Here is a 24,662-nt window from a genome sequence, read left to right as displayed (position 1 = left end):
GAGTCACAGGCCAGGGTCCTCCAGGAATGGGGTGACTGTGAGGGCAGTGTTACAGCCCCTGTAGCAGACAGGAATGGCATTCAGCTGCAGGGAGCAGAGAGCTGACTCCAGGGGCTTAAACCATAAGGGTTTATTCTCTCACACGATAGGATCCCAAAGGCAGGCAGTCCTGGGATAGTGTGACCAATCCCTGAAGTTCTCTGGGACCTGGCTCTTTCTTTCTGCTCTGCCTTCCGTAACAGGTGGTTTCTATCCTTCAGGTCACTTCATAGTCCAACACTGCTGCTGACGTGCCAGCCATCACACACATCCTAGGCAGCAGAAAGAAAGAAAGGGACATAGGGATATGCTATAGCTGTCTCCTTTTAAGAAAAAGTCTTAACCAACAACTCCTGCTGTATATCAGTAGCCAGAACTTAATCACAGGAAGCTGGGAAATAATCATTTTTCAGCTGGACATACTGCCACCCTGAACAAAATTGAGCTCTGTTATATGGAAGAAGGGGAAATAGATATTGTTGGGTATCCCCAGCACAAAAAGACAGTTATTGGTCACAGACATTGAGGAGGAGGGAGCCTGGGGAGAAAGGTTTAAGTAGATGTGCACCAGGATAAGAGTAATATTCTAGAAACTTCTCTCTGGGGGTGGAGAAGAGAAAGGATCTGAAGGCGACCTGGCCGGAGCCAGGGCAGTGGGCACACAGTGGTCTCTTGGGGAACGTACTCCCCCAGCCCCCACTGACCGACACCTCTCCCCCTCCCCAGCCATTCCCTCCGCACCCCAGGCCGTGATCTCCAGTGTCAACGAGACCTCGCTCATGCTGGAGTGGACCCCGCCCCGCGACTCGGGAGGCCGCGAGGATCTCGTGTACAACATCATCTGCAAGAGCTGCGGCTCGGGCCGGGGCGCCTGCACCCGCTGTGGGGACAACGTGCAGTACGCACCCCGCCAGCTGGGCCTGACCGAGCCGCGCATTTACATCAGCGACCTGCTGGCCCACACCCAGTACACCTTCGAGATCCAGGCCGTGAACGGCGTCACCGACCAGAGCCCCTTCTCGCCTCAGTTCGCTTCCGTGAACATCACCACCAACCAAGCAGGTGAGCGCTTCAAATGCAGGCTCTGGGGCGGCGCGCGCCACGCGGTGGCAAACGGGGCCTCCGCAGGCGCTGGTCAAAGGCCCCCTCCGTCTGTGGACTGGCTTCCTCTTTGCAGAGGCCGTTCCTGTGATCCCAGCGCCTGGGAGGGTCCGTGTTCCCTCTCCACTGTAGAGGTTTTTATAATCGTTGCTGTCACTTATTGAACAGGTATTTTTGAAAGTAAAAAGGAAGCTGCTCCAGCAAAAAGGCCCAGGGGTGGGTGGCTTAGCGCACAGCAATGCGTTTCTCGCTCACGTGAGAGTCCAGGACGAGCAGTCCAGGTTAGCGGGGTAGCTCTGAGCCACTCGGAGATGCAGGGACCCGGCTCCTTCGACCTGGTGTCCCGCCACCCTCCACGCTCCTGGTTGGCGTGGTTGAAGCCGGGTCGCAGGCCGGCCGGTGCTGCAGCCTGCAGGAAGGGGGAGGGGGAGGACCCAGGGCACCGATGTGTTTGAGCCAGCGGAGGTGGCACCCGTCGCTTCTGTGCACGTCCCACTGGAGAGATCTGGGTCACGTGGCCTCACGGAGCCACAAAGGAGGTTGGGGATGTCCTTCTCCCGACCTAACATGAACATCTACCACAGTGGACGGTGGGGAGGCGGACTCCCGTGGACATCCAGCGGTTTCCACTGGTGCCTCTCTGAGCCTGCAGCCCCCTCCAGTCTGACTCCAGCAAGACTCCTCTCCTAAGGTCACCTCTAATCATCCTTTCGGTGACCCCACGTCGCCCCCCGTCTTCTGCCCTGCTTTCCTTCATGCAAAAAAGTTACCAACAGTGCCGTCCCACACACCCCCACTCCCTCTTCAGTCCACCCCACTGAGCTTCCAGCCACTTCTCTCCACCAAGCCCACTGTCCTCAGGATCACCTGAGACCGCCACATGGCCAGGTCCAGGAGACACTTCCCAGCCTCATCCTCCAAGTGAAGGCCACATGAGATTTTCAAGCACTTATGGTACCTGCAGGTTGAAAACTTTGTGGTTGGCACTGTGAATGTGCCTCTCAGTTATTCACTCAACAACCCTTGCCAAGCCCCTGCCGGGAGCATGGTCTGGGCCCTGTCTAAGGAAGAGCCAAGAGAGGTAAGGCTCCAGGAGGGAAAGTGAGCGGGCTGCTCAGCTTATCTTTCTGATACCTAGTGGGGCATGCACAGTAAGCACTCAGCGGCTCCAGAGGTGGAGAGCCAGGAAGACTTCCTGTAGGAGGCAGGATTTGACCTGCAATTTGAAGGACCAGTAGAATTTTGAAGGGAGCAATAGAAAGAAATGGAATTTGAGAAGGGGGAAGGGCATGCACAGGGACATGGAAGGAGAGGGGGCAACCAGCTCCACCTGTTTGAGGGGTCTTCCCACGCATGACGTCACTGCATCCCCCTGGCCTCCTTAGGCATCCACGTCCCCGTTTTACAGATGATGCTCAGAGAAGTTGAGTCACAAAGCAGGAAGGGTAAGAGGCAGGATTAACCGGGTCTGATGGACTCCAGTGCTCGGGCAAAATCCAGGGTACATCCGAGGAACCCTGAGTGTGACTGTGGGTCTCACCGTGTGTGAGCGTGCGTTTGTGGGAATGTGTGGGTGTGTCATTGCATGTGTTTGGGTGACCGTGGCCCTGCGGCTTATTTGGACGTGTGTTCGTGAGCATGGGTGTGTCAGAAGCTGAGGGGCGTGGAGGGGGTGTTGAGCACGAGGCTGTGTGTCTGAACGTGGCTCTGCCCGTCGGTGCGTTGGCGTCTGCGAAGGAGTGCGGTTTTGCTTGGGAACGGTGGCAGTGTGGCCATGGCTGAGTACGTGTTGAGCACGTGCCTGCAGTTGGAGCAGGGCTGTGGGGGCATTTAAGCCCCGGGGTCCGGCGTCCGGGTGGGGCTGACTCAAGGCGGCAATCTGAGAGAACCCTCAAAAGCCAGCAGCTGTTGGCAGAGACACCCACCAGATGGTGAAGCTTCCACCGGGAGTCTCCCCGGCTTGACAAAGCTCCGCGCTGGGGACGCCCAGGCTCCCGGCAAGGGTGGAAAGGAGGGAACTCTTCCCAGCCAGGAGAAGTTAGAAATTCCCAAGCCCCTGGCGCCCTTTCCCTGGCTGTGGGGGCCTCCCTGCCTTCCTCTGGGAGCCCCGAGGATGGACCGCCTCCTCAGGGCAGCTCTTCACAGCACAGAGCAGAGTCTGGGCTGCTGGGACGGAACCCTCCCGTCCCGAGCTGGACGTTCCCGAGAATAGAGATGGGGCGGAGTGGAAAGGAGGGGCTTCCGGAGAGGAGGGTGCCGGGGTGCCCTCAGGGCTGAAACTCAGAGCAGTGAGAAACCAGCACTGGCTTAGGGGCAGGGCTCAGTCTGAAGCCCAGCTTTGACATTCATTTGCCCTGTGACCTTAGTGTATGAGTCTGTTATGGCTGCAGTACCGCTGTGTAACAAAACCACCCCAAAGTCAGTGGTCTCCGACCCTAAGCATTTATCTTCTCACTCGCTAGTCTGTGGGTCAGCTAGGGTTTAGCTCTTCTGCACCAGGCGGTCCGTGTGGGGCAGGCCTCCAGAATGTGGGTGGGATTCAGTCTGTTCCAGATGTCCCCTCATTCTCTCTGGACCAGCAGGAGGGGAAGAGCAGAGATGATGGATCCGACCTGTCACACTTGAGAAAGTCGCTTCCTCCCTCTGGGCCTCAGTTTCCCCACCAAATTGTGCATCAGAACTAGAGGAGAGCTTTTGCAGGACACAGGTTCCTCGACCCACCCCAGGCCTGCTGAATCCAAAGCCCAGGCATCAGCCCTGGGAATCTGCATTTTTAGCAAGTGGCTCAAGTGTTTCTCACCATCAGACAAATTTGGGAAACTCAGGTCCAAGTGAGTCTCAGTGCCCTGAGCTTTCTGGACCTTAACCACGCTCCCCGCCCCTTTGTTCCAAGCCCCTGGACAAGCCCAGAGCAGCTGGGGCTGTGCAGCCACACCACACCCTCGCCACGGTATCCTCCTTTGCCAGATGAGGAAACACTGGCCCAGAGAAGTCAAGCCGTTTATGCAAAGTCCCACTACTAAGGGGCCTCCACTAGGATTGAAACCCAGGACGGTGGGACTCCAAGTCTACACTGGAGGAGACACAATTCCTGCCACTGAGGATTTAAGCCCTTCGTGGGAAGATGAGCATGGACAGAGTCAACATACAAGATGACACGAATGAGGCCCAAGGAGGGGTCAGGAGGTGAGGTTATAGGCGGAGGAGATCATTTCCTCCTGGCGAATGGGAGAAAGGCATTCCACGGAAGGCTTCCTGGAAGAGGAGGCATTTGAGCTTGGCTTTGAAGAATGGAGAGGCTTCTAACAAGCAGAGATGGAATCGTGCAGGGAGAAAGGTGTCCAGTGGAGGAGGGAAGCGCGGGAGCAGGCTGGAGGGAGAGTTCTCCTTTCTGTTCCTCCTAAGCACCAGGCTCCTCTGCCACAGGGTCTTTGCACATGCTGTTCCCTCTGCCTGGAATGCTTCTCCCCCCGACTCTTCCTTCAGACCTTAACTCATCTTCATGGACCTTCCTGACTTGGTCACATGCCCCCATTTCGTTCCTGTCTGTCTCCCCCACCATCAGCTCTGGGTGGTACACTATGGTCTGCTTTTTCCCACTGCAGTTTTCCCAGTACCTAGACAGGGGGCGCACCCCAGTGAAAGCTCAGTGAACATTTGCAGGAGAGTTCAGAGAAGTGTGGAGTGAAGTGGGTGTGAAGAAGTACGACAAGGCTGGAGAGCAAGTTTGGGGACTCAATTTCCAGACAAATGCTTTCAGTGGTCGGTTTTAATCAGACCCTAAAATTCAATATACAAATATCTAGCTCATTGCCTTAAAAGGGAAAAGTATTTCTTTGGGGCAAGTCACTGGGCCTTGCTCGCAATCCCTCGGCAGTCCCCGGGGCCGGAGCTGTCTTCTGACTTCATAAAGCCGTCACGCCGCCTTCGAGCTACACTCCGCCATCCCATAATGCCTTTCTGCCCTGGATTCGAGAGTCCTCTCAGGCCCCTGGAGGAAAGGGGCTGGCCTGCGTGTCCCCACTTAAGCACGAGGAAACAGGCCTTGGGAGAGACCAAGCAAAGGCCGGGCTCACTCGGCTGGGAAGGGGCTGACCCAGGATTCGGTCTGGCTGTCCAGAGTCCTCGGCCTCGGCACACAAGGCCAAGACAGCGTCGAGAGGGAGGGGAAGGGAGGGCAGGCCTCGGGGTGGGCATTGGAGGAGAGCGTCTCTGAGGAGGTGGCGTTTCAGCTGAGACCCGAGCAGCAGGGCAGAGCCGGCCGCGCAGACCTGGGGCATGTGCCGCACGTCAGTGATGGGGACTGGTCCTCAGGGCCACCTGCAGCGCTCCTGCCCGGGACAGCATCCCACCCCGAGCAACCTCTGAGCGGCCGCATCTCTGCCCGGCCCCGGAGGTGGGGGAGCGGGGCAGAGGGATTGGAATCGGGCAACAGACCTGGCTTCGAATCACGCCTGGCGGCTCACCGGCCCGTAGCCTCCGACAAGTCCCTGAGCCCGCGTCTGACCGCGTCTTCCCGCAGGGACCGTCCCTCCCTCCTTGGGGGCTGACGTCAGGCTCTGAGCTGGTGTCCTCCAGGTGCCTCCCAGGCTGCGCTCAAAAAGAGGCAATCTGGGGCCAGCCCGGTGGCGCAGTGGTTAAGTGTGCACGTTCCACTTTGGCGGCCAGGGGTTCACCGGTTTGGATCCCCAGTGCAGACATGGCACCGTTTGGCAGGCCATGCTGTGGCAGGCGTCCCACATATAAAGTGGAGGAAGATGGGCATGGATGTTAGCTCAGGGCCAGTCTTCCTCAGCGAAAAGAGGAGGGTTGGCAGCAGTTAGCTCAGGGCTAATCTTCCTCAAAGAAAAAAAAAAAAAAGAGGCCATCATTCCATCTTCACACTCATCGTCACAATGGCTCCCATTTATGCAGTCTCGACCGTGTGCCAGACACCCTTCCAAGTCCTTGACGATGCATCTTCACAACCATGCCGTGAGCTGGGGGCTGTTAGTCTCCCATCTTACAGGTAAGGAAAGTGAGGCGTTGAGAGTTAAGTGACTTGCCTGCAGTCGCCAGACCTTCAGGGGCAGAGCTGAATAATTGTGTCACTGCCTACTCGGGGCCATGTTGGCTGGACCCAAGCCTTCTGCAGTGGGGGGTTGGCTGTGCACATGGACCCGTCCACACGCAGCCTGCTGGGCAGACACCCGACTGAACGGAAGAGTGACCCATCGCAAGGTGCCCCCGCGGCATGTCCTGGTCGGCCGGGTGGGAGAAGGCATCATGCTGGGCTTGACAGACTCAGCCCCCATCCAGCCCTTTCCAAGCACGTGACCAGGCTGTCTAAGAAACTCACTTCTCCGAGCCTCAGTGTCCGCGCCTTTGTAATGGGCACGTATCTGTCCTTCCAGCTTTCCCAGATGGTTGCCATTTGCAATAATGTGGACAGAGTGCCCAGCCCCATACGTGGCGGCTGGGCTTAAAATGAAAGCCAGTGTGATCGTTCCTGTGGCTGCTACAAGACACCACCAGCCCAGCAACTTAGAAAGACACATGGTTCTCTCCTTACAGTTCTGGAGGTCAGAAGTCCAGTCTGGATCTCATCAGGCTGGAAGCGAGGTGTCGGCAGGGCTGTGTTCCTTGCTGATGGCTTAGGGGCGATCTGTTTCCCTGCTCATTCAGGTGTTAGCAGAATCCGGTTCCATGTGGTTGGAGGAGTGAGGGCTCCATGTCCTTGCTGACTGTCCACTGGGAGCTGCCCTTCGCTCCGGGAGGCCCCGGCCCACTCCTCGCACTTGGACCCCTGCCTCTCAGAAGCAGCGATGGTGCCGGAGTCCTCCTCACACCCCGGCCCTTGGGGCTCTGACTCGGCTGGGAGAGAGTCTCCTCTTAAAGGACTTAAGTGATTAGACTCGGTCCACCTGGATAATCCGGGATAATCTCCCCATCTCCAAGGCCGTAACCTTAATGACGTCTGCAAAGTCCCTTTTGCCACGTAAGGTAACATATTCACAGAGTCCAGGATTAGGACGAGGACATCTTTGGAGGCCATTATTCTGCCTATCCCGGAAGGCAACGGAAGTCAAATGAAAGCAGATCAGCATTGCCAGGGCCTCGGGGTTCACCCAGGGCAGACGTCCCCTTTTATAGAGAAGAACTGAGGCCCAGAGAGGCTCCAGGTGGCTGCCCAGGATGACACAGCGGGTCTGTGGCAGGTCTCCAGCACCCTGGCCAGGTGCCCCAGCCTCTGTCCATGAGACCGCTCCACGTGGCTTTCTCCTGGAAAGACTTTCAACTTTCCAAAGCCGTTTTTCTGCTACCCGCGCTCTCTTCTGATCCTCCACCCTCCCGGGGAGCGGGCACACGGTGGCTCGTCTCTGGAACTGGTGCGAGCAAGGACTCACCTCCTTCTCTCCCAGGCTTCCAAGAGGATCAGAGAGAAATGGGCCAAAAGAGCCCCTGGCGAGGCCGGTGCCTGGGAAACAAAGAGAGAGGGAGAGGGCGCTCCTCTCCCTGGACGAGCCCTCCACGCGCAGGTCCCCTCTGATCCTCCCAGGCGTTCTGCAGGGAAGGCACTGCCGGCCCAGAGCCCCCGTTAACATGGGGTTTAGCGGATATAACAGGAGGAGCCATAACAGAGAGCCACCGCTGCGGTGATGCTGTTTAACCACCAGCCACAAAACCAAAAGCAGGAAGCGCTTCCCAGCTCGGGAGACCCTGGGTCCGCCGGGCAGGGCTTGGCGGGAGCGTTGGTGTTGGCACGCGGTCTGCTCTGGTCACTCGGCAGCTCTCTGGCTGCTGTTAGGGCTTCAGCACTGTTTGAACTGACTCTGGCAGCTGGTCAGGAGTGGCCCTGGGTGGGGCGGCCGGGGCAGCAGCTCGGCTGCGTGGTCTTGTCCTCCAGCAGGCTGCTCTGGGCATGTCCTCATGGCAATCCCAGGGGACCAGGGCCGCCGGCCGGCACATTCATGTATGCAGGGGCTTTTTCAAGCCTCTGCTTAGATCTGCTTGCTGATATCCCACTGGTCAGAGAAGTCACCTGAGTCAGAGAGAGAGATGATTAAACAATCTATAGGGCAAAGTGTTTTGGTACAGAGAGGCGATTAATACAACCAGTCTACCATAGTGGCTGAGACAAAACAGAGGTTTATTTTTCTTATGTGTAAAGGATGTGAGAAGATAGGAGTTAGGGCAACTCTGTGAAATCATCAGGGATCCGGGCTTCACAGCACACAGCTTCTTGTCCTTACAGGCCAAAATGGCTGCAAGAGCTCCAACTATCATATCGATTTCCCAGGCAACAGGACGGAAGAAGGAGAGTGAGAAGGGTGGGCCCATCCCTTTTAAGTCCTAGAAGTCCCACAGAATACTTCAGCTCATATCTTGTTAGCAAGCCTGTTGTCACATGGCCAATTCTAGCTGCCAGAGAGTTTGGGGAAATGTAGTCTTTTATTTGGGCACAATGTACCTAGCTAAAAACCAGGATCTGGTGAATTTGAAAAAGAATGGATCTTTGTTAGGCAGTGAGTAGTGTCTGCCACATCCCGTTTTACAGGTGAGGGCTCAGAGGGAGAGGTCACTTGCCTGAGGTCGCACAGTCCCCTGGGCCCGAGGGAGCTGGGACCTGAACCCTGAGGGCTGCCTCTTCTCCCCTGCGTCACCATCACCACCACCGTTCACAAGCCCTTGCTGAGCGCCTGGCTGCTCAGGAGCTGCTTGCGAGCCTGCGGCGCAGACGGCTACAAGGCCGACATCCCTGACCCCTGGTTCTGGACCAAGTCTTATGCCAGGCGCTTCCCGTGCCGGTCTTCATTTAACCTCTCAACATCCCTGCCGTCGTCCCTGTTCTACAGAGGAGAAACTGAGGCACAGAGGGGTTGGGGTGGGTTCCTGGGCCACCTGACTAGAGCCTCTGTCTCTCATTACCTGGCTGGTCCAGGTGCTGGGGTAGGATTGGGTCCCACCGGGCAGCCGCAAAGGAGACCAAGGGGTTCGCAGCCCCCGCGAGGATGGGCGGTCGGATGACTGCACAGTGCAAGCCCAGGGCCTGGCCTCAGCCCACCCGAATCCCACACTGGACCGGGCACGGGCGGCGAAAGGCAGCTTGGGCTGCCAAGTCAGGCCAGCCTGGGCCCTGACCCTTCCTGCCGCCTGTGGGCTGAGGCGCCCTGGGCAGGAGACTGGAGCCCACCGCCACTTTCCTCGCCTGTAGGATGGAGGTCATGACCCCCGCTCCACTGACCACACCGCCAAATCTGCCGCTGAACCAAGAGAAGAGTGAAGGAGCGAGTGAACAGCGTCACACCCTAGAGAGGAACTTTCTCAGGTTCGAGGAAAAAAATAACACATCCCCTGGACCCGATTTTGTTTTGTTTTTTCCCAAAATATGTTCCACAGATCCAGTTCCAAAAGACATTACTAACTATGATGTGAGAAAACGGTTCTGCGGCCGGATGAGACTGGGACTGCCGGGTTAAACCAGGCGACCTGGGCCGCCTGCTGTCAGAGCCTTGAAGAAAGGGATGTGCACGTGGCCCCCACAAGCAGGGGTCTAGAACTCTGTGCGTCTGGACTTTCTTGGCCACAGAACACCTTTTCTTCATAGAAAGTGTCACCCTCGCACCAGTTCTCAGCTTTCCCTCTTTCCGTCCCACACCACGCTCTGAGAGTCCTGGTCCAGTCGGAAGGAAACGAAGGCCCGTTTTCTGAAAGAGTTCTATTTGTGGAAATTCTGTTGTGAGAGTTACGGTCAGCTCACCCAGAACGGTAGCCGGATCGTCGAGAGTTCAGTGCGTTGGTACAGGTTCAGGAGACGCACGCTCAAAAGGGCTGTGCCCTCATCGGAGGCTCCAGGAGTCCTGTTATGGTACAGACCCTGGAGAACGCGGGCACAATAGTCAACAACTGGTGAGGTGTTGTCGGCTGGCTGCTCGGTAGGAGGCCCATGTCATGGCATCGGGTCAAATTGCAGGTGGACATGGGGTCTGAGGAAGAGGGAGTTGTTAGGCACTGTCATACAAGCCAGCTGCCTTCCCCTGGCTACGCCCGAGGCCGCTGCTCCAGGGTCCAGCCCCCACGATCAGTGGACTCAGCCAGGTTCCTGAAGGGGCTAGAAAAGGCGAGAGCCTGCCCTCCTTCCTTCCTTCTTTCCTCCAATAAGTATCAACCAAGTGTCTACTCTGAGCCACACACTGTTCCAGGCACTAGGGATAAAAGATTGGATAAGACAGACAAGGTCACTGCCCTCAGATAGTGTTAGCACTAGAAAGAAAAGAAAGAGGGTGTGGGATAGCAAATGACTGGTGGGGGTGGTCAGGGAGGGCTTCTCTGAGGAGGCGGTGTAGCTGAGACCCGAGTGAAAAGGTGGAGCTGGCCCTGGAAGATCTTGGGGAAGAGATTTCCCGGCAGAAGCACTGCGGGGCCAAGGCCCTGAGAAGGAGCTCAGTGTGATGGGAGCAGAAAGGCGGCCAGTGTGGAGGGCGCTGGGGCGAGGGGGCGAGTGGAAGGAGGCAGCGGGTGCCAGGCAGGTGGGCCTGGCGGGCCTGTGTAGCATCTGGGTTTTATTCCGGGTGCAGCGGGAAGCCGCTGAGGGCCGTCAGCAGAGTGAGGATGTCAGAGAGGCAGCAGGGTCACAGAGGCTGGGCTTGGGGTGGGGTCCCAGGCTGCCCAGTGCCCAGACTTCTCCCCACTGCCTCTATGCCCCGGGGGTCTTCTGACGGGTGAAAGGATGAGGGCGAGTGGAGGGGTCTCCTGCCTTCCTCAGAGCTCAGAGATGTGGGGGCCCAAACCCCAGCCTCTTGCAGGAGCCAGAGTCACAGGCCTCCTGACTTCCTGCCCGTCACAGGATCCTCATGCCAGAGGGACCTCAGAGACCACCTCGGTCAACCCCTTCATGCCCCGAGGGGGAGACGGAGACAGACAGAGGAATGAAGGGACTGGACGCTCCCCCAGGGCTCACTGGGGTCGCAGGGCCCTGGACCACCTGCTCCAGCCAAGCAGGCCCCGCCTGGCCGGCTCCCCTCCCCCTCTCGGCCACAAGCCTCTTTTGTGCTTGCTCCCTGGGGCTCCATCTCCTTGCAGGGGTCACGGGGCACCACTGACCCCATCCCCGCCGGCGCGCCCGGCTGGTAATTGAAAATACCAGAATTCCCTGAAGACCAGCTTCCAGGGAAACCTGACACCCCAGGGTGGGCGGCAGGCAACAGGAGAGATGGGAGAGCATCCAGCTGTTCCCTTTTCTCCGCCGTTAATCCCCCCGGATTCCAGGAGAAAGGCCGGCCCTGCTTGGCCCCCACTGGCCCCGGTTGATCATCTTCCCAGCAAATGCCGCCTCCTTGCCACGCCCAGGGTTACGGGGCTTATGGGATCAGAGTCCGGGTTAGCTGCCCCTAACCCAAGCCTGCCAGCTAAGCCCACCAAGCCCAGACCCCCATGGCCGTGGGGGACCTGCCTCCGTCAACAGCTGAGCTCCAGAGCCGGGCGGCCCGGGCAGGCGGGGGTGAGTGAGTCAGCACTGGGGGGAGTTAGCTGTGCAGGCACAGGATGGGAGCTGGACCAGGGTGTCCTCAGAGGCCCTCTGAGGTCCACTGGTTCCCAGACCTCCCTGGTCAGCCTGCCTCTGCCGCAGCCAACGGAGGGGAAAGGATATGTGGACCTGGGCGGGCCTGGGTTCAAACCCCAGCTCTTGCCTGCTGTGTGTGCCTTTGAGCTAGTTAGTTCCTACCTCAGTGCCTCTGTTGCCTCATCTATAAAATGGGTCTAATAGTCACACGAGCCTCATAGGGTTGATGAGGGTGAAATGAGCTAACTGACGTGAAGCGTTTGGAAAAGTGCCTGGCACAGAGTGAACAAGGACGTGTTACAGGTGTTAGCTGTGGGGGCCATCCCTTTGCTTTATTTGCTGGGCATCATTGGCGTACAGGGGTTGTCAGAATGACAGCCTTGTGTTTTAGTTGAGGAGCAGGTTGCCACCCCTGCTGCTGTCCTTCTGTGGCTCCCCAGTCCCTTCAGAGCAGGGCACGCTCCTAGGCCTGGAGGTCCAGCCCCCACCTGCTTCGACAGCCTGGTCCCCACGCCTCTCTTGGAACTACGGGTACCACTGCTTTGGGGCTCTCTGGGCCTTAGCGCCCGGGGGCATCGTTTGGCCTGGGCAGGTGAGAGGCCGTCTTGGGAAGAAGCCCGGCTGTGAGAAGCTGCGTGATGGCTGAAAACATTCTAGACCAGGACTCGGCTGGGCTGGGCTCCAGTCCCAGTCCTGGCCCCACCTCTACCTGCTGGGTGACCTTGGACAGGTCACTTCCCTTCTCTGGCCCCGAATCCGCTACTGCTCAAAGTGTGGTCCACACGCCAGCAGCATCGACATCATGAGGGAGCTTTTAGAACTGCAGACCCCCAGGCCGCACCCCACACTTGCTGGATCAGAATCTCTGCTGGGTGGCGCCTGCAGTGTGAGTTCTAACAAGTCTCTGGTTCTCTCCTTATGCCCCTCAAGTCTGAAAAGTGCAGTGATCTCTAGGGACACATTCTGCCGCTTTTCTTCGCTGCTGGAAGTGAAATCACCGGGAAAGTTTGAAGGGAGCAGGAATGCCCCTTCTCGGGCCCAGATGACCTTGGCCAAGCCCCGACCCAAAAGCTCCAGCCTGGAGTAGGCACACCCTGAGTCAAGACAGATATGCTGTCTGCCCTTAGCCAGGAGCCCCCGGAAGGCAGGGAGCCCGCGAGGTTCCTGCCTCGAGCCCCAGCCCCCAGCGTCACACCAGCACCAATGCCGGCCTCAGAGCGACTCTGAACTGAAATATGTTTTCCAGCTTTATTGAGATATTATTGCCATATAACATGTAAGTTTAAGGTGGACAGTGTGGTGTTTTCATACATGTACATATTGCAAGACGGTTCCCACAATAAGGTAACACTTCCATCCCCTCATGTAAGTACCACTTCTTATGTGTGGTGATAACATTTGAGATCTACTCTCTGAACAGCTTTCACGTACACAGTACAGTATTGTTAATTATAGTCACACACTGTACTTTGATCCCAGAACTTGTCCATCTGATAGCCGGGAGTTTGTACCCTCTCACAGCATCTCCCCATTTCCCCCACCCCCAGCCCCTGGCACTTAATTCTTATTATTAAGAATCGAGGGCTGAGTGAGAGAAGGATAATCTGTGTATGACTCCACTCATATGAGGAATTTAAAATTATGGACTAAGAACAGTTTAGTGGATACCAGGGGAAAGGTGGGGTGGGGGGTGGGCACAAAGGGTGAAGTGGTGCACCTACAACATGACTGACAAACATTAATGTACAACTGAAATTGCACAAGATTGTAACCTATCATTAACTCAATTAAAAAAAAAAAAAAAAAGAATCGAGGGCTGGCCCGGTGGTGCAGCGGTTAAGTTCCCATGTTCCGCTTCAGTGGCCCAGGGTTCGCCGGTTCGGATCCTGGGTATGGACATGGCACCGCTTGGCAAACCATGCTGTGGCAGGCATCCCACATATAAAGTAGAGGAAGATGGGCACGGATGTTAGCTCACGGCCAGTCTTCCTCAGCAAAAAGAGGAGGATTGGCAGCAGATGTTAGCTCAGGGCTAATCTTCCTCAAAAAAAAAAGGAATCGAAATGGTGTTAATAATATCTCCGTCCCGATAGTGCCAGGCACTGCACTCAAACCTTTACATGCATTTCTTCTTTTAAACCCATGGCATCCTTGCCAGAGGAGGGTCCCCATTTGACAGGTGTAGAAACTGCAGCTCAGAGAGGTTAAGAGAACTTGCTCAAGGTCATGACATGAGAGAGTGGAGGAGTGGGGAGTTGCAGGCGGGTCTGTCCCTGGGCTCCCAACCACTAGGCTACACTGCCTTTTGGGGCTGGGTTGGAATTTCCTCAGCTGAGCGTTCTGCACGTCTAAGCAGGAAGCCCTAGGTGTGTGAGTGCACACACAGCAGCGGCTCACCGAGAACACTCCTTACCCATCCTTGCGGGCTCGGTGCGTGTCTGATGCGCCACAGATACAAGGGATGTGCAATGGCAGCACGCCCCCCCCCCCGCACACAACCCTCCCCGCCTTGGTGAGGGACCCCAGCGTTCCAAGGAGCCCTGGAGATGCCCGCACCCAGCTCCTCCCACCAGAATCATCCTCAGACTCTTGGAGGCTGGGGTGGAGGACATCCTCTCCGAATCCTTGGTAGCTGAGTTTAAAACATCCTCGCAGACTTCTCAGAGCACGTGCGTGCACACACACATGCACACATGTGCTCACACATGTACACACACACACACATACACAGAGAGACCTGAGCGGTCACTGCCCTGTGGGTTGGCTGAGAAGTTGGGGTGGGAGTACCTCCTGGGCCAGCAGGAAGGGTGAGCCCCCTCAGGATCCCCCAGATTGGTCCAGGTCTGGGACACTCCAGAAGGGACTTGTTTGGTTGTTTTCAGTGGGGAGCAGACTAGCACAGGCCAGAGAGAGGGGCGGCCGGCCCGGGCCTCACGGAGGAGCAGGGCCGCCAGCAGACAGGGAGAACGGAGCGCTCAGCTCCACGCCAAAGTGGCGTTGGAGTGAGGGCTGGGGCCACGGCTGCAGTCAGGTCAGGCAATGAGGGGCAGGAAGTAGGACCGGCTCTGAGGGCAGCAGGGGCATAGCTGGGGCAGGACGACTCAGCTGCAGGCCCCGCCCGGCACCTCACTAGCTGTACAACCCTGGGGAAGTCACGGTGCCTCTCTGAGCCTCAGTTTCCTCATCTGCAAATTGAGGATATGGACCGCCCCCCAATCCCACATTGTTGTTGAGAAGATCAGACGACATGACACAGGTTAGCTCTCAGTGCACAATGGCAGGTGCCCAGTGACCCCCGTGGACACTCGCAGCGCAGACCACAGGCCAGGCACCACACCGAGCACTCGACGCCATTTCATCATTCGTTCCTCACAACAGCCCCGAGGTACATCACCGTTGGGCTCATTTTACAGACGAGCTCTGAGCACCCCTCCCTCACCTCCAGCAACATCCTCATTCATTCCCGGTGCGCAGTGACCTGGAACCGGGCCCACCGCGCAGTCGCCAGTGCTGGGCTGGCGAAGAGCCTGAGCCACCATCTCAGGTCCTAGCCCTCCACTGCCTTGCTGTACAACCTTGGGCAGGTGACTGAGCAGCTCCAAGCCTCAGTTTCCCCACCTATAAACTGGGATGTTAAGAGCCCCCAGCCCATAGGGCAGTTGCGAGGATTCTGTCATGCCTGTGTTAATAGGGGCAAAGAGCCTAGAGCCATGCTTGACACAGATAAGGGCTCAGTAGGGGTAGGTTAGTGGCTTTATCGTTGTTGTTGTTGTTATTATCACGCACATACACATGACTTCATGGAGCATGAGAAATGTGGCTTCCTGCCCCCAGGCCTCTGGTGAAACTGTGTTGCTTTGTCCTGCCACTTACTATCCGTGTAGCCTCGGGCAAGGCACTTTATTCCTATTCTCAGCTTCCCCATCTACAAACTGGGCCCAAGGATGTCTGCCCCACCGGTTGTGCCTGTCAAGTGGGTTAATGCACATCAAGGGCAGAGCCCCGTACCCAGCATGTGGTCAACACGTGGTCAGTGGGCAGCCTTCGGACTGGGTCTTCCCGACACCCTGGGAGGGAGCTGGGGAGCCGGAGTCTCCCTGTTTGACTAAGGAGGAAACTGCAGGGAGCCGGGTCCCTGGGTTTCTCAAGAGGCTGCCCTGATGGGGCTGGGACCCGAGCTGAGGGCCAGGCAGCACTTCCTTGGGGAACAGAAGGAGCAGAGACTTGTCTGGGATGCCTGGACCAGCCTCCAGGTCCTTCTTGTGGGGGTTGCCACCCGTCTGGGGTGTCTTAGACCAATTTTCCATGACTCCTGGAGTGCTGGAGGGAAGCCCAGAGCCGTCAGGCCCACGCTGGCCCTGGGCTGACCCAGCTTCGGGCCCAGGGCTGCGCGGGAAGCACAGGCAGGGAGCACTTGAGCTGCAAGACCCCAGAGATCTCCCAGCCGCGCCCGTGGTGCAGAGGAGGGAGCCAAGGCCAGAGAGGGGGGCAGCTTGCCTAAGGTCACACAGCCGGTTAGCAGCAGGCCAGAGAACAGAGCCCGGGTCTTCTGAACAACAGACTGTTTCCCTCCACCCTTGGGGACGAAGGCACAGAAACAGGTGCATCATCACCAAGCTTCAAGCCGCCATGAGCCCCTGCAGGTCCCCGGTCCACGCCCATGTCCACAGGTCAAAGCCTTTGTGAAGTGTGACTGGTCGGAGGAGAAGGTGAGCCTCAGCATTCAGCTGCCCTGTGCTGGCCAGGACAGCACACCTGCTCGTCACAGCCCTGCCCGGGGCCAAGACAGGCTGCAGGCGCTGCTGCCTTCCTCCTCGACAGTCCTCAGCCCCTCCTGGGACCAGGAAAACCTTGGGCCCAGAGCGGCAAGGGGGCTCCCTGCAGCCACACCACAGGAAGGGACCGAGTCGGGAGTCCCTCCCTGCTGGCCCAGCTCTCGGGCCCAGCACTGCTCTGGAGCACGGCAGACCTGGACCCAGGCCCCAGCTCCCCTGCTGACAGGCTGTGTGGCCTCAGGAAGCTGCTAGCCCCTCCGAGCTTCCGAGTCTTCACTGGACAGCGAGGCTGACACTGTCCCGTCCCCCCCCCCCACCGACAGTCAGCTCAGGAAACACGTGTGTAAAGGGCCCAGGCCATGTCTGACACATAGTAGGCACTTTGCACAGGTTTGTTCCATTGAGAAAAAGGCAAAAAATACAGACCGGGGTGCATTGTGAAATCAGGACTCACGGAAAGGGCTGCATGCCGTGAACTCGCTGTGTGGTCTTGGGCAGCACACAACCCCTCTCTGGTCCTCAGTTTACACATCTGTAAAATGGGAGAATGGCACTAAGTTATTTCTGAGAGTCCTTCTAGCACTAAACACAGCCTCCCCTGACTTGTCACCTTCCATGGGGCACTGGCAACAGGCGAGGAGGGAGGAATTCATTGATTGAGGGGAAATTCATATACTGTACAATTACCCATTTTAGCATGTAATTTCAGTGGCATTTCGTGCATTCACACTGTTGGGCAATTACTGTCTCTATCTAGTGCCGAAACATTTTCATCACCCCAGAAGAAAACCCCACACCCGACGGTCCCCATTCCCCTACCCCCAGCCCCGGCACCACCCATCTGCTGATCGTCTCTATCCATTTACTTATTCTGAATATTCCGTATAAATGGGGTCATGCAATAAGTGACCTTTTGTGTCTGTCCTTCACTTAGCATATTTTTGAGGTTCATCCACGTTGTAGCATATGTCAGTTTTTCATTCTTTTTTATGGATAAATAGGATTCTTCCGTATGCGTATACACAGTTTGTTTATCATCCATCCGCTGAGGGACGTGGGTTGTTCCCACCTTCTGGCGGTTGTGAGCGGTGCTGCTGTAAACATTCGTGTACAAGGATTTATTTGAATACAGGTTTTCAGTTCTTTGGGGCATATAAGTAGCAGTTGAATTGCTAGGTCTTACGGTAATTCTATGTTTAACTTTTTAAGAAACCACCAAACTGTTTTCCATAGTGGCTGTGGATTTGTTTTTGTATCTTTAATTTAGGGGGTCAGTTTTCTTCACTGCTGAATCCCTGGCACATAGTAGGTACTCACTGCAAATTTGTTGAAGGAATAAGTGACTCCGCCACCTTCTCTGCTTCCCTCTCCCAGAGCCCCATCGCCATGGCTGGTCCAGCAGACTAAACTCCAAGAGAGAACAAACAACCTGTCACCCAGCCCATGTGGGGCCAGGCCTGAGAAGGGCCCAGTGCCTCTCTCTTGGCTTGAGATGGCTTGAGCTTCCCCAGGGATGGCCACAGTTCTCTAAGCTGCCCCACGAGAGCACCTGTCGCCCCCGCACGAGACCCTCAGCACCCTATCAGCTACCCAGGCTGACTGTGTGGCCTCAGCCAGATGCCTTCCCCTCTCTGGTCCCACAGCTCTCTGTCGGGACACCTCTGAGGTTGGGCCAGAAGCTGCACCCCCTCATGCCTGCCCCTGACCCCTGACCTGTGACCTCTCTTCCAGCTCCGTCGGCCGTGTCCATCATGCACCAGGTGAGCCGCACCGTGGACAGCATCACCCTGTCGTGGTCCCAGCCCGACCAGCCCAATGGCGTCATCCTGGATTATGAGCTGCAGTACTATGAGAAGGTACCTGTGCTCCCGGGCGCTCCTCCACCCTCCACCTCCCTGAGGGCCCCCTGGGGCCTGGTCTTTTACCGACCTGCAAGATGAAGTGCGCTGATGGAGCAGAAAGAGCACTGGCCTCAGAGTCATACGGCCTGGCTTGCATTCTGGCTCCACTCCTCCCTGGCTGTGAGACCTCAGGCAGGTGCCTTGACCTCTCTGAGTTTTGCTTTCCTGGTCTAGGGGATCAGACCAGCAATCAGTAAAATGCAATGGTCACAGCCCTTTCCCCACGAAGACCCACTTCATCTTGACTTGAGTGGGCCTGATGTTCTGAAAAAACAGGTTTTCCAAAAAGCTGCATCCATTAAGCAATAATTCGTTATTCATCCATTCTGAAGCAGAGATTTGCAGCTGCTCAGAGAGCTTCTGTGTAGGCTGAGAGCGCGGGGCTTCCGCCCGCGTTGCTCTGATTCAGCTACACTTGTTTTCGTCTGCTGGAATGCCCTGTGTGGGGAGAGTGGCTGATCTTTGAGCTTATAACTTATTCCTGCCTCAGGGACGACCGGGACCCAGGGGCCCAGGCTGGGAAGCCACTGGTGTGGTGGAAGGAGCACTGGACTAGGAGTCAGAAATCCCAGCTCCATCCATAACCACCACGTGGCCTTGGGCAGGCATCTTCCTCTCCAAGCCTCAGTTTCCTCCTGTGTCAAGGGTGAATGAGAGTGGCTCGTGTGGGGGCCATGCAGATCAAGGGGAAAAGGAGGAAGGCGCCCAGCGCAGGCTCGGCCCTCAGGCACCTCCCTCTTCTGCCTGGCCCACTGCACAGTGGACAAGGGCTGCCCCATGTGAGGCCAGGGGAGCAGCACATCTGAGTGTCAGGCCTGCACAGAACAGGGGCCAGGCGGGACAGAGCGGCTGGACATCAGAGGCCCGGGAAACTCTCTCTTTTGACTGGTGACTTTTCTTACCTGTTCCCTGAGGCACCAAACAGCCACAGAGACTGCAAAGGCCCCTGGGAAAAGTGTCACTGGGCTCCCATTCAGACTAAGGTGTAAATGACTATAGGAAGTGCTTTAGTTGGGGGCAAGCCCACTGGGAACCAGAAATCGATGGAAAGGCTGTCCCTAACCACTGAGAGCCAGCCCTGCTGGAGCCCCACCTTCTGAGGCCCAGCCAGGCCCTTCCACTCTATTCACTGCCGGGTCAGCCAAACTCTGGTGGTCTCAGGGGCTTGTCAGACACCTGTCCAGCCTCCCCAGCTGGTTTATGCTTGTTAGTTCCCTTGCTCATCCCCTCCTCTAGGCAGTGCGTCCCAAGAGGCCAGGGACCACACCTGTCCCACTCTCCACCTGCCCCCCAGCACCCTGGGCCTGGACCCAAGGAGATGCTCGATAAATACTGGTTGAATGAATAAGGGAATGAATCCCTTCCCGTGGCCTGTTCCTTGAGGGTGGAGCCCTTGCCTCATCCCTGCGTGTCCCCAGCCTGGCGCACAGTAGGTGCTCAAGAGGTGTTGCGTGGCCTGAGCTGGGTATGATGGAGGGGAAGCAGCTCCACCCCTCGCCGGGCCCTCGAGGGCCTTGAAGGAGCCAGGCACGGGCATCCCGATAGCCAGACTGGCTGCTCCCCGGCCCAGCAAGCCCAGGCCCTGCAGGAGGCAGCAGGCCCGCACCTTCTGGCAGGGACGGCTTAGCGACTCAGAATTCAAAAAGGAAAAAAAAACTAATTAAGAAGCTTTATCATTAAATGAAACTGAAAGTGTCTGTCCCCAAAGACCGGAGCGGAAATGAGGAATCCCAGTGCGGGCCCTGCCTACGACCCATTTCCTACCGAGGCGGGAGGGGCTGGGGAGGCTGACGGAGGCGGGAACCGGGAGGCAGCGCTGCCCTACTTTCTGCCGCTGCTCAGGCATTGCCAGGCCCCTGGCCGGGGTGGCAGGACCAGCAGGCCCATGGCAGCACGGGTACCACCTGCCCACATGTCATGAGCACTCAGTATGTGCTCAGTGCATCAGCTCCAGTATCTCATTCATCCTCGCAGCAGCGCTATTCACCCTGTTGGACAGGAGGGGAAACTGAGGCACAGAGAAGTTGTGTGACTTGTCCTAGAGCACCCAGCTGCTAAGTGGCAGAGCAAGGATTTGGCCCTGTGCTCTCCACCTGGCTCTCCTGCCTCCCAGTCTTCTCCCAGGGATGCTTCTGGGCTGACCATTAAGAGGTGCACAGGACCAGGCTCTGATGGAGGGTTTTAGGCACAAATGGTGAAAGAGCGGCTGGCCTGCGGCCTGGCTGTGCTGGGACGTGGCCCTACTTCTGTCAGCCCCTCCTCCCCGGCCTGGGGTGAGAGAGAGGCGGCTTGGCGTCTGACACTGGGGAGATGGACACTGGTTCATTCCACATTCACTGTCACCAACTTTGGGATGGGCCCTGAGCTGGGTCCCGGGAATACTGAGAATAACCAGACAGGCCCGGGGGCCTTGGGGACTTCGCTGGAAGAGAGGTCACAGATCAGGGGTCAGGGGCAGGCATGAGGGGGTGCAGCTTCTGGCCCAACCTCAGAGGTGTCCCGACAGAGAGCTGTGGGACCAGAGAGGGGAAGGCATCTGGCTGAGGCCACACAGTCAGCCTGGGTAGCTGATAGGGTGCTGAGGGTCTCGTGCTGGGGAGACAGTGGACTTCGCAGTCCTGGGAGAAGGACAGATTCAGAGACAAATAGCCATTAGACAAGATGGGATTCAAGCCTCAGAAGGGCCAGCAAAGATCCTACAGAGGCCCCAAGGAGGGACCTGTAATCCTGGCATGGGGAGAGGAAGTCTTCATTCAGGTGACATTTGAGCTAAGCCTTGAAAGACGCTGGTTCACCAGACAAGTGATGAGAGCATGGTCATTCCAGGCAGCAAGAATGGCATGTGTAAAGGCCCTGGGGCAGGAATGTGCTGGCTGCATTCAGGGAACAAAGAAGGTGCGTGTGGCAAGAGTGACATGAACAAGGGAGAGATGGGAAGGGGAGGAGTTTGGAGAGGGAGGCAGGGCTGGGTTTTGGTGGGCCTTTCAGGCCTTTGGAGTCTGGATTCAATTTAAAGTATGATAGGAAGCCATCAGAAGGTTCTGGAATGATGTGATCTGACTCAGATTACTTTAAAGATTTCTGTTGCTTGCTATGTGGAGAATAGACTACAGTGGGGTCCCAGGGACACAGGGAGACCCTGTACAGGGCTCTCACGGGACACCAAGGGAAAAGCAATGGTGGCTTGGAGTTGGAGGGCTGGCGGTAGAGATGGTGAGAAGCTGACAGATTCAGACAATATTTTGAAGCTCAGAGGACGGGGATGGTGGGGCCTTTTCCTGGGGCAGCTGTGGGTGCGTGATTTGCAGGTGTAGTCATGGCGCTTGCCGGGGTGGGGAGGCGTAGCCGAGAACAGATGAGAGCATGCGGAAGAAAAACGGAAGTGGAAGGAACAAATCCAGGGGAATGGCAAGACTGAAGGAGAGAGAGAAAAAGGAGTTGATGATGGTGTTGGAGGAGATGCCAGCAGGGGGCTAGGAGGAGCAGCAGGAGTGGTTTCTGTCCCTGACCTCTAGGCAAGGCTGGGACGTCCCAGCTGCCACCCCTCCCTTCCTGAGTTAGCCCGCCATGGGGACAAGCCAGGCCACAGGCGGGGAGATTTATTTCTGACAAGTCCACGGCCGGCTCTTCTCTAACTCTTCGGAATCGTCCTGGTGCCTGCGATTGATTTCTTTAACGAACGCTCAGGATCTTCCAGGCAGAGAAGTTAGACCCTGGGCCTGCGGTCCCGTGCGGCCTCCCCCCCGGCCCCCCATCTTCCCCACTCCTCCTTTCCTTCTTTAGAAACGGCTCTTTCGGAGCGGGCTCTCGCTTGCCCTTTCCCCAGCTCCACTGGGATTCCCCAGCCTGCCCGGAGCCCGGAGCCGGAGCCGGAGCCGGCAGCCACTGTGCTGGAAGACCCCTGGATGCGCTGACCGCACCAGGGCTGGCCGTTTCCATCGGTTCCAGCGTCCCCAGGGAGGCGGCCTCCTTTGGCAGCTGCCCCGAGGCACACAAGCCCAGGCTCCCTTTGGCTCCCGGAGAGCTCGAGGAGAAGAGTCATCTGTGAGGCCACCTGTGGCCAACAGGCCCTTGTAGACCACATCGATTTACGTTTTTATTCAACAGAAATTTCTACTTGGCAGAAGCCAAGGGGAAGGACATTCCAGGCAGAGGGAGCCCAGGTTGCGGGAGGAGGGGTGACCTCCGACGGTTCAGGCTGCCTCTGGGTGGTTGCCCGGGTCCGTGGAGCGGTATCTACGTGGAGAGGGTCTTCCCTCAGTCACTGAGTTTCGCATTCCTTCAGTGAACGCTGGGGAAGGCTTGCTGTGTCGTGGTGTCAGTGACGATGACGGTGACAGCCAGCATGGAGTCCTGATGTGTGTCAGAGTCTAGGCTAAAGACTTTACCTGTTTTTTTCCTGTTGAATCTCCACAGCCACCCTGTGTGGTCCATGTGGTGTTTTCCCACTTTAGAGATGAGAAAACCAAGGCGGAGAGGGCATAAGAAATGCAGCCAGTACCTCACTGGCCCTTTATTCTGGGTAAGGACTCAAACTGAGGACTCGTGGATTTCATACGAAATTCCTTCCCGTAATCCGTCGGGGCTTACTCCTCATTCGGATGATGGAACTTCAGAGAGAGAGGATGGGGAGCGTCCCCAGTGTGCGTGGCGGGCACTACCTGATCACGTTTGATCTTTACAACCCTGAGAGCTTGGCATTTATCGTTCCATTTTCTGGGATAGAAAACGCGGGCTCGGGGAAGTGAAGGGTCCTCCCCAAGATCGCAGTGCAGGCACGCGGAAGAACTGGTGTTGGAAACGCCTTCCAGCCCGCCGCTCTGTCCTGTGCCTGGCTGCGGAGAAGGGATCCATTCAGGTTGGTTCCTCGTTCTCCCGAGGCACCTGTGCCACCTGTGGTTTCCTCCCGTCTCCCTCGTATAATCAGGAACTTAAAACTTCCAGCCCCCCTAAGGGAGCGCCCACCCGGGCCGGCCTGGATCCCTGTCTGAGCCCTGGAGGATCCCATGTTGGATGCCGGCACCTAGTGGCCAACCCTGGTGCTGCATCCTGGGCTGGGAGATCTTGAATACGTAGCTCCAAGTTGGTTCATTGCTTATGTGAGTAGTTAGAGAGCACGTGCTGTGTGTGGAGTCTGGGGGTCCCAGATGAACCAGATAAGGTCCCTGCCTCAGGGAATCCACCATCCTGAGAGAAGACACGTGTCTGTCAGAACAGTAGGTGGGAGAGGAGACAGTGGACCTGCGATCTCTGGCTGGGGCATCTGGGAAGCCTCGCCAGCTGAGGGGGTGCTTGCGCTGAGTCTTGAACGATGAGTAGGTAACTGGAGGCGAATGAGGAAAGGGCATTTCAGACAGGGGCAGCTGCACATGCAGAGGCTCAGAGTGTCCGGGGAAGGTTGGGTGCCAAATAAAATATAGGACAGCAGGTTACATGTGAATTTTTTAAAGTAAATTTCTAGTATAAGTATGTCTCCAAGATTGCATGGGACATACTTACGCTAGAAAATTATTCATTGTTTATCTGAAGTTCACATTTAACTGAGCATCTGGCAGCGCCACCAGGAAAGGGGAAGCAGTCGGAGATGGCTGGAGCCTAGGGGACACTAGGATGTGGCAGGAGAGAGGGGCAAAGGGCGGGTCACGGAGGGTCTGGAATGCCAGGCTAAGGAGTGCAGCCTTCACGTTGTGGGCACTGGGGAAGGCCTCTGTGTGAGGCCCTGTATGTGAGGCCCCTTCCCTCAGGATTTTACAGTGAAGGGGGTGAGACGAGCCTGGGCCCAGGGTGAGGGGACAGAGCGGAAACCCCTCCTATGGCACCCACAGCCAGGGCTCCACAGCTCAGAGCAGGCACATATGTCTGGGAAGTCAGGAAGGCTTCCTGGAGGAGGGGGCGATGCTGACTCAGGAAAAGAGACTTGATATCTGCTGCTGCCCCCTGGCGTGGGGAGAGGGGAGGAGGGTAGCATGTCCAGACCGGCCCCTTCATCCCCTACGTCCTGAGCTCTTCCACACCTACTGGCCTTTGCACCTGCTGCTGCTCACCGGGAATGCCCTCCCCCTTCTTTGCCTGGGTGACTTCTGTTTGTTCCTGAGATCCCCCACCCAGGCCAGGCCACATGTCCCTCAGCTCATTGTGCTTACCCTACCAGTGTAAGCATTTATACCTATTAATTCATCTTATCCTCTAAACAGCCCTCTCAAGTAGCTGTTAGTACTATCCCCATTTTACAGATGAAGAAAAGGAGGAGAGAGAAGTTAAGGAACTTGCCCAAGGTCACAAAGGTAATTAGTAGAGTCCAGA

General features: G+C 57.0%; 1 protein-coding gene across 6 annotated transcripts in view; it reads left to right on the top strand.

Annotated features, from left to right (window-relative positions):
- EPHB2 (EPH receptor B2) overlaps positions 1-24,662 on the top strand; it is a 181,088-nt gene that overhangs the window by 138,007 nt on the left and 18,419 nt on the right. For all 6 annotated transcript variants that reach the window (XM_070598671.1, XM_070598661.1, XM_070598691.1 and 3 more), the window contains exons 5-6: positions 766-1,101; positions 18,190-18,314. In XM_070598671.1, coding sequence (XP_070454772.1) covers positions 766-1,101; positions 18,190-18,314 — 461 coding nt within the window. The remainder of the gene's footprint in view (positions 1-765; positions 1,102-18,189; positions 18,315-24,662) is intronic.

This window comes from Equus przewalskii, chromosome 2 (assembly GCF_037783145.1).
Source record: "Equus przewalskii isolate Varuska chromosome 2, EquPr2, whole genome shotgun sequence".
Classification (NCBI taxonomy): Eukaryota; Metazoa; Chordata; class Mammalia; order Perissodactyla; family Equidae; genus Equus; species Equus przewalskii.
This window is presented reverse-complemented; position numbering and strand designations above follow the sequence as displayed.